The 9,840-nt window shown below is 44.7% G+C and overlaps 1 protein-coding gene across 1 annotated transcript; it reads right to left on the reverse strand.

The window, feature by feature from the left end:
* Positions 1 to 4,317: 4,317 nt before the first annotated feature.
* LOC124194424 (carboxypeptidase D-like) lies at positions 4,318 to 8,893 on the reverse strand. Its single transcript, XM_046588607.1, has 8 exons — positions 8,018 to 8,893; positions 6,642 to 6,775; positions 6,416 to 6,552; positions 5,985 to 6,172; positions 5,424 to 5,896; positions 5,239 to 5,328; positions 5,048 to 5,158; positions 4,318 to 4,836 (listed from the first exon to the last, which is right to left on the reverse strand). The coding sequence occupies exons 1-8, from the start codon at positions 8,532 to 8,534 to the stop codon at positions 4,750 to 4,752; spliced, it is 1,737 nt and encodes a 578-aa protein (XP_046444563.1). The 5' UTR covers positions 8,535 to 8,893; the 3' UTR covers positions 4,318 to 4,749.
* Between the last annotated feature and the right edge of the window lie 947 nt (positions 8,894 to 9,840).

Below are 9,840 nucleotides of genomic sequence, written 5' to 3' on the forward strand. Positions count from 1 at the left end.
CGCTCAGCATTTTCCATCCTTTCTAGATCCACTAGCGCTTATTATTTCTTTCTTCGCAAGTCGTCGGAAAACCCCAATTGAATTGTAAATCGCTCTTACACTTTTCCCGCGTGCTGGTGATGTCGTCATTAGCTCTCTTGTTCTTCTTCATCATCATCATCATCATCAAAGGACCAACTGAACACAGCGGTACGCGGAATCAGCCAAAAGCGATTCTTTCGTGAAATGCGCAAGGCCCTTTGACGTCTCGAACTGCTATAATTCCATTCGATCGGCGCCATCGGAGATTGGATTGGTAGTTATTATCAGTTCCGGCTCAATTTTTGTTGTTGCAGGATGTTAGGCAATCTTTTTTTTGTTTTGTTTAATTTGCTTAAACATTTTCCCGCGAAATTCAATTTGGCTAATTCACCGCCGTGCGTAGCGACTTGAGCCCAACCAAAATAAAAATGGTAAACAAAGAGAAAAGTTAATCAAGGGAGAGTGATACAGTGTTGTAATAGCTCCGAGGGCAAAGTGTTCACTGTGTGTAAACCTGTTAAAACTTGGAGAAACTTGAGCATATATAAACGCAGAGGCAGACCACAGATCTCAACTTTTGTAGTACTAGCAAAATATTCTATAGAATCTACGCATCTCCGCCACTATATCCATTAACGTTCATAAAAATAAGCCAAGCGTTTCTATGTGTGGCGTGAGTGAACCCAGTGTATATCAAAGAGCAAACTATGTTGTAGTATTTTACATGCATGAAAGGCTCAGTTTTTTGGTAGGCGTTCCCGATTGGGGACGGCAGAGGGGGGATCAGCAACAAAATAAAAACTACTCCACATAGCCAACAGCAGTTTCTTTTTTGGGATGCATAGCCAGATAGAGACCCCCAGCAGCAGCCACTATATGCTATAGTCAATTGCCACTCTTTCGCCGGCCTTCGCATATATGTATCCTGTACACACGCAAACCACTACTGGCCTTTTCCTTTATTTATAAAAATAGATATTCTCTCTGGTGCTGTTGGTGCTGGTGCAGTGTTTGCTTAGTTCCGTCCCCGTTTTATTATTGCCGTCCCTGTTTCTATTTCTTTGGCCGGTTGCTTTATGACTCTTTGGGCCAGCACTGTTCGTCTGTTTGCTCGACTTCTCCGTCGTTTTTTTCTTCTTCCTTTTGACCAGCCACCCAGGATCAGCGTAGATAGTCATAACAGGAAAGAATCTCGCAGCTGTCGTCACGGCGAATATTATGTGACGGCCTTTGGGCGACCCATGCGCAAGTCCGTCACAGCCGTTGATCTGCTGCTGTTGTCATTCAGGTTCCGCTCCCGCGGACAATGCAGCCCTGCCCCGCCAATCGCTTTCGTTCGGCGCAACCCCCCCACGTGCGGCCTTTTTTGTTGTTATGATTCTCCTCCTTTTGACTGTTTGATGGACCAAGAAAAGAATCCATTAGGACACTTTTTTGTTTGGTTTTTGGCAGAAGAAAACTGACCTAGATTTCATTTGACACATCCTGCCAAAATATTTGGAGAAAAGGCGCGTTGGATGAGGCCGGCCGGATGCAGAAGGAAAAATGAATGATATGTAGCGGAACGAATCTTTTTGGATTTCCGCTCTACAACATGTTCTCAATGGTTGTGCCCGTAAGTGCGCGTCGCGCGTCCCCGATCGATATTTGCACGACGACCAGTCTATCTTTATCTGTTTCGTCATCACCGGGGAATGACGAAAATTGGGTTGACTATTTTCTTTCTTTCTCACTTGGCTTTTATACAGTTTGATTATCGTCAACGAGTGAATCACGTCACTGGCAACAGCCGTTCAGCATCAGGTGTGGATAATAACCAAAGTTAAGGCTCTCAGTTGCTCACGGTTTTAATCAGTAGACATTATAATGAAACCCGTACAAGGTAACTCTCAACGATGCAATCGCATAGAAAAACTTGCTTCTTATTCACAGAAAAAATACCCCCCCCCCCGCATACGCATCCCACTCGCTTTCAATGTGGAAGGGTTGCGAGTTGCACGGATGTTGATTAGTCCTGTGCGCATTTATACCAGTTGGAAAGTCACTTCGACATTGTGACTGTGTATAGTGACAGACATAGCGAGGAGCAGACCGCCGACAGCCGTTGGCGTGTTACATAATAGACAGGTCGACTCCAATGCCTTCGTAGTTCTTCACCTTTCATCTCTGCGGAGGTTGCATGGTGTGCGACACCCTCTAATCTTAGTTTCCCCCCCCCCCCCAGCTCTACCCCACCAAATGAATTTCCAATTCTGGCAACTGTCAACCGAGCGTTCATCCATCCACTCCCGGTAGTTGATATCCGTTTGCAGGTCACGTTAATCATGAGAGAAGCACTTGATTATAGATGGTAGGGGAAAGAAAAAAAAGTCTTATTCACTCACGCGTCAAAAGCTCACGAACGAAAAAGCCGAAATGAAGCACTGTTATAGTATTTCCGAGTATTTCTATTTCTTCTTCTTTTTTTTGTATTGGCTGGCGTAGGTTTCTTTTTTTTTTTTGCCTTCATCTCGATACATAGTATTACGATCGAAATGGGTTGAGCCAGCATTTCCCCCCAAATTGGATAGCGTGCATGGATTGGGATTGATCCGGAATGTACGGGTTGTATCTGTGTGTGACTCTTCTTCTCCGAGCTACATCCATCAACTGTGTATAAAAGAAGAACTTTGTGCATTTGAGAGTTGTTTTCTGTTTCCATATTGAAAAATCGATATCGCCATGATAAAAATAATGTCGTTGGGTTTGGAAAGGCGCTGCGTTTTGGCGATAGAGTCTAAGTTAGTAGCCATTTATCATTTTAAAGTTTAATCAATACGCATTGCCAATATTGGCCAGTCGTATTTTAGTTTTATGAGATAACCTTGGGCGGAACAGGAAAGTTATGTTTCTCGTTCGATCCTTTCTCTCCCCTTTTTTTTAGTTTTAGTTTTATTTTTCCGTACTCTCCCTCTAGTGTATCTTGCGAAGAAAAATGGACAACGCCCACCAAAGCAAAAGGAAAAGTAGTTAATGTCGTGGTCCACAAGGATTAGTTCAGTTTTTCCTCTTTCGGCCTGTCATTTTTCTGTTTGACGACGCCGAAATGGGTTATTCGCAGCGACTGTGCTGATTTCATTTCGCAATTGTGCTGTGTGGTATGACGAATGAAGCGTTTTGGTGTGGTAATGGATATCTGGACCTGGGACCGTTTTCCTTTTCGGTATGTCCTGATTAATTCTACTTATTGAATAGCGACGAATTCCCACCGTCAGCAATGTTCGCCTATTATATAACCTCCGACTGGGAAGAGTTCTGGCGCAAAGGGAAACTGCATCGTAATGCAGACCAGTTTTGATGAATGTGTTACACCGTGTGTACAACGTTAACGTAATCAAAGTTCTGCAGTACGAAACTCAGAATCAGCCCAAATGTTGTCCATTTTAGCGATGACCAATTCGATAGTGTTTGAGAACAAGTAGTTTCTTGCATCACGAAAGACGAGGGAAATTTATTAGGACATCGGGGAAACGCTATTAGTATACTCAATCCGACCCATATAATAGGGGTGACCCCAACAACCCCACCGTACAACCAAACCAGGAAGATTTTTAAATTAAAAAAAAAAAGTAGATTCTCTAGTTTGTTGCCAACAAAAAAAAACCGGAATTTCTAATTTCCGCCCAGCGTCAATCGCCACGAGACAAACCAGTTCGTTTTTTTTTTTTTTTTTCATTTCCTGGTAGTCAATAAGAAATGCGTGCGCTCATTTAACAGATGCGCATCTAAATAGGTTATATTGCCGGTTGCTGCGATTTTATCTAAAGAGGAAACGACAGCAATTTAGTTTTTTAAATAACAATTCAACTCGTCTATTTTCAACCCAGGCGACAGTGCAACGTGACCATTTAAGTTTGACTAATCAAAGTCGTTTTCCACGAACCCGAGTCCATTTTCGGATCCGATACTGCGTCTGCTCAGCCGAAACTAAGTGAGTCAGTTTGAATAGCAGTAACTGGGCAAAAATTCGTCATGGTTAATAGACCAGAATAGATGGGGAGGAACTGCTTTAGCTCACTGGCCTGACTGGAATTAAGGACCAATCGACTTCCGTTTTGATGGACATGGCTGCTGCTGACGACAGGGTGGTTACCCAGGGTGAATTTATTTTGGTTTTTGTTTGTTTCTTTCTGTTTTCAAGTTTTTTATTATTTTTGTTGAATCAATATCGATTCACTTTTATAGCCTTTTGCATAATAACAAAACCGTGCGCTCATGACAGGTGTGCATAAAATGAATAGGTAATTCGTGAAAGAATAAAGGCGGCTGGCGATTGTTTTCTTTTTAAAATTAGAAGAGAAAAGACAAAACATTCATTGCATTGATATGTACAGTACAATTTTATAAATTAACATACAAAGTATATGTAAAAAATAAATGGATAAAGGAGAAGAGAAGTGTCGGAAAAAGGTCAATGGTCTCAAATTTCGCTAACGAAGCGAACGACCATCCATCCATCCATCCGGAAGGAAAAGGAGAAGACAAACAGGCGCGTGGAAAAAGGATAAGTAAAGCCGATAGTTGCTGTGGGGTGGGGTGTCCGTTTCGCATCCGTCGTCGTCAACCATTTCAAAGCTAAAGCAATCGATCGTCACGTAGAATGTCGTCTATTCACGTGATCAGTCTTCTCCTTTTTTATTATTTTTAATGAATTTTCGTTCCGGTCGGCTGATTCCGTGATTGAATTCCTCAACCAAACAGATTGGTGAACAGATTATCCATTTGCGATCGCAGCGTGATGAGGAGGCCAGTCAGTCCCGTTGGATGGGGAACGTCCTGATTCAATAAAGCGTCCGTGAAAGAAAAAGAAATGATCATTGAATTACACTGTTCTGCACGAACAGCCTCAAAATCTTTTTAGCTGTTATTTTGTGAAAATGTATCGTTTCTTTTGTCCGGGGAAAACCCTGGCGAAAATCTAATCCCGTTTTTTTAATTTTGTATAATTCTTTCTTAACGGGGAGTCGCTAATTAATTGGGTCCGTACCTGTTTATTAGAGATGGTCGGTTGCCGTTTGTTCGGTCGCTCATCACCCGGCGACAGCGAATAGTAGTTACTGACCTCGTCCAGAGCTCCGAAAGCGTTTTTAGAATCCACCTGTTGCAGCGAATTCCCATTCAAAGTAATTAATAATGCATCAAAGTTGACTCGTAAAAAAACCTCGTCTTTTATTATACCTGTTTGAACAGCGTCAGATTGACTTGGGTGGCGTGGTGATCCGTAACGCTGAAATCGTCTTCGACCGGTTCGTAACCTTCTTTGTAAGCCTGGCGTTCATCAAACAAACAAATAAACACGAACGTCAATAGTTCCACGAATTAAAACGGGAGCGATGAAATGGATTTGTCCCGTTTTGTTTTACCTCGATCCGGTAGTAGCCCGGCAAGAGGATCCGCCAATATTCTCCGTGTTTGGTCGTTTGGAACGGAGCGTCGCGACCTTTGATTTTCATGGCGACGTTCTCCAGCGGTCGGCCGTTGCCGTCGGTCACGAACCCGCGGACGCCGCGGTGGGCCTCGCCGACGAAGCGGACGAGCGCCTGTCGGTGTTCACTCCAGTGGAGTGGCAGCTCGGCCGCTGGCGGGTACTTGCAGCAGGCCATTTCAACGGTGATCTCCATCGTTCCCGTCCAAACGTAGGAATAGTCTTGAGCCCCGCCCGTCAACGGGTACCAGGCCGCTCCGTTGGTCGTCCCGTTGGGGAACGAAGGGGAGCCGGGCTTGCAGGCCACACCTTGATACATGGTGGCGTGATTGCGGGCGTACAACGTGGCCAGGTGATGGAAGACATCGTCATCCGGCGTCTGTGACGGAGTGGGAGCGAACGCTTGGTAAACTACACCCCCAAACATCAAAGTTTTTTAACCCCCCAAAAAATAATTAATTAGAAACAAAAAGAATTTGAATGTTGAAATGGTTTCTACCCGAATTGGGTGTGTTATCGAAAGGGTAGGAAGCGACTAGAGCGCCAGCGTGAAGTCCGGCCGACAGGGTAAACTGAATTTTGGCGATCCATTCCTTGTAGGCTTCAGTTTCCGGCTGGAGACGTTTCGTGTTCTGCTTGAAGTAGTCTGGGAAATTTCGATTCAAATCGAAACCGCGGGCGTTGTACCTGTGGCGAGGAAATGTGTCTTTAGATGCGTGTGCAACTGTACACACACACAACCGGTGTGTGTGTCTAGTTGTTGCTGTTTCTTTTGTGGATATATAATCACATCAAGACATTTCGGTTAGGGGGGGAGAAAGAAAAAGAAAAGAATAAAACCTTCACCACCACCAGCCGTGCATCCGTAAAAGACGGATGGATGGTGGTGATGAAGATGATGGATGACGTGTGTGTGTGTGTTGGTGTTACCTTCCTTGACCACCGGTGCAAGTGCCCTCGCGGGCCACTTCGAATCCGTCTGGATTGAGACTTGGCAAGATGTGGATTCGCGTCTGGTCCAGCAGCCAGCGGATGTAAGCGTCTTCCCTGTAGCTCTTGACTAAATGCTGTTTGTTTGTTTTTGTATTTTTCGGGAAGAGAACAGTTCAATTATTTTGGGGGTTTGGGAAAAGGAGAAATAAAGGAAGGTTTTCACCTGGATGAGATGCAGAGCCATTTCCCTGCTGACGGCCTCGTTGCCGTGGATGTTGGCCACGTACTTGACATCCGGTTTGCCTTTCATGTGCTGGAACGGAGACGACGAGACCACCATCACCCACAAATCGCGACCTGTTGGGTGCATTAGGGCGGTCCACCGTTATAGAAACAGCAGAGAGAAAAAACAAAACAAAAACAAAAGAACAAATAGACGAGAAGTTAGTTAGTTCCCAACAATAGAACCGACAGAATTTAATGAAAAAGAGCACCGCGCTCTCGACCTCCATTTCGCTGTTTTAATTCTCAACTCCTTTTTGTTGTTTTTTCCAGAGTCTGTCAAAAAGAACAGCAGGACGGGAAGAAAAAAAGAAGAAATAGAAATACCGCAGCACTTTGTCGGATCGTAAAATCCGACAGTTGCACTTGTCGGTCACTTTTGTACAGACGGTGGTCGGTAGATTTTGATGTTACATCTAGCGGGATTGTCAAAAGCAGCTGACAACCGAGCACGAGGCTTCTAAACACATCTGCGTTTTTTTTTTTAATTCTTTCGCACAACAATCTCTTCTTATCGGTAGGATGTTTAGGTCACTAGTTTACGCCCTGGAAAACTCAATTTTCGCTCGTGAACAAGTTAAAAGAAGCGCTCGTGGTTTTTCTTTTTTTCTTATAATTGACGAGGTTGGCTGGGGATTTACAAAAGAGTCGGTCGACCCAACGGTATAAGCACAGCCAGTCAAAAAAAGAAAGAAAGAAATTTGACTCGTGGGAAAAGAAAGAAAATTTATTTCCAATTTGATTCATTTCCCTCCACGCGCTCTTTAGCGTCAACTCATTGACCCCGGTCGCTTTTGCTGGAAGAAGTAAGAAGGAGAAACGTAACGGGTTTCTTGTTCTTTCGACATCTAGGCACCAAACGCGTCTGTTGGATTCTATCTATACTATACCGCAAGGTAGTAGTCGGATGGCAGCGGTGTCTAATAATGTATTAGACTAGGCGCCGTTGAACGTGAATTCGGTGTTGCGAGACAAATCGGGAGATTGGGACACGGAACGTCTACTGCACCTCCTCGTGATTGCCGCTGTATCATCTTGTAAAATCGGGAGAGAAAAAGAAAAAAAAAAGGAGAAAAAGATCCCGTCTGTCAAAGATCTAACGGGCATTTTTTTCTTTTTGTCTTCTCAAAAGGGCTGGAAGAAAAAAAAGTGGCAATTTGGTCCAACCGGCTGCTGCTGCTGGATCGGCCGCAATCAACTTCAGATTGCAATAACAAAAATTGGTGGACTGTGACGACGATAGTCTGAGTCGTCGCAGTGCCAGTAACCACTTGACGATTGGCCCCAAACAAGAAAGAACAGAAATGAATTGTTCACCTTGAACGGATTTGCCGATGGAGTAGAGGGCCGTTAGATCTGGATTGGATGCACTAAACTGTTTTAACCAGGTCGTCATGTCCTCGTAATTGTGGTAACTGAAATCCAACGGCTTGGCAGCAGCAGCGGAGGCGGCAGCGGGTGCGGCGGAAACTGACGGTGGGACTTGAACCGGAGCGGAAGCAGCGGAAGAGACGGACATGGATGAAGACACGGCCATGGATCCAGGTCCCATGTAATCGGCGAAAACTTCTGACGGAGGCGGAGGAGGTGGTAGCGGAGGGAGATGGCGTTGCTGGGCCGGATGCTGACTGCCGGATGCCAATGGCCATCCGCCAGCCACCGGATAGGGAAATGCAACAGGCTGCTGCTGCAGTGGCGCTGCTAGTCGACTTCGAAGCAAAGGCTGGAGATGTTGCGGCCGGATTTCCGCCCCGCGGATGAACTGCACCAGGTAGCAGTAAAGGTAAACGAAGATGACGACGAACGTCGATGTGTACCAAACGGCCGTCTTCATTTTTCTGCAACTCAAAACTAACCACCCACCCAAAAAAAAACACCAACAAAAATCTGCCCGTCTCACTCTGTAGGCGAAACAAAACCAAAAAAATTCCCGCGGGTTTCTGTCTGCTCCCGAAAAACTTTGGCGTGACTTTGAAAGGCTCGGAGTTCCGGAACTGAAAAACGGATCGGATAATTTTCTAGTGCAGCACAAAACACGAGACAAACCGAACGGCGTGACAGCACTGAACCAACTGCGTGGAGTTGTTGTAGTAACGCCGAACCACTCAAGAATGGGAGAGACACACGGAGACACACACACAGGAGAGAGAGAGAAACCGGAAAAAAAGGGAGCCCAACCAACCAACCAACCCTCCCTTGTAGTTTGAAAAAGAAAAGAAAAAAAAATGGTTTCGTGTTTTATTATTCTTCTCTGTTAATATCTGGCCTGGGGCTCGGTACAACGGGACTTGATGTTATTCCTCCTCCTATTCACTTTTTTTTTTTTCTTTGGCTGTGTGTGCTGCACATGGCCGCACGTAGAACGGTGCAATAGAGCTGCGGTGTTGCACAGAAGAGTCCCAGCCGCAGAGACACGACAGCCAACAACAACAACAACAACAACATGCAAAGAGAGCAGCACCACCACCGATGACGGGATGAGGAAAAAAAAAGTCACACAAATCATAGAATTGAAAAAAAGGTACGCATTTACTACCGTGAGGAAAATTCCAGTTTCTTTTCCCTCTCTGCCCAATTATCTTTTTTCATTCCGGCAAGTCTCGTCATTATTCCGGGCGGGAGGAGGGTCATATAACCAAATTGAAAAGAGGTTGCTCGTCTAGCGTCAAACAGTACGACATTTATGACGGTGAAATTGTTGTCGGGTCCGTCCAAAAGGACATTCTCATAGGGCAATCATTCACGCTCGATATCATTCCTTTTTTTTTCATGTCTATCCCGAGTTGACGCGTGCATGTCCCGACAGCCAGTAATGGAGCTGTCCATTGCCACCACCACCACCAGACTTTGGCAGTAATATAATAGAAAAGAATTTCACCATTTTCTCCGTTGGTGACGATGCACTCTTTTTCCACGTAGTTATGTTAAGTTGTTAGATGCTCGTTTTTCTTTTCGTCAATGATTTTTTGTTTTTAACGGTACTTGCTATAAAGTTTTTTTGTTCTTCTTCTTTTTGGGATGAGTTGCACGCACAAAAATGTGCGCAATCTTTTGTGCATTTTCATTTTTTTTCTTTTTTTTTTTCGATTTATTTCGCAAGCGGCGACTTTTCATGCACTGAGCCGGTCCTCTATCTCTCT

This window comes from Daphnia pulex, chromosome 5 (genome assembly GCF_021134715.1).
Source record: "Daphnia pulex isolate KAP4 chromosome 5, ASM2113471v1".
Classification (NCBI taxonomy): Eukaryota; Metazoa; Arthropoda; class Branchiopoda; order Diplostraca; family Daphniidae; genus Daphnia; species Daphnia pulex.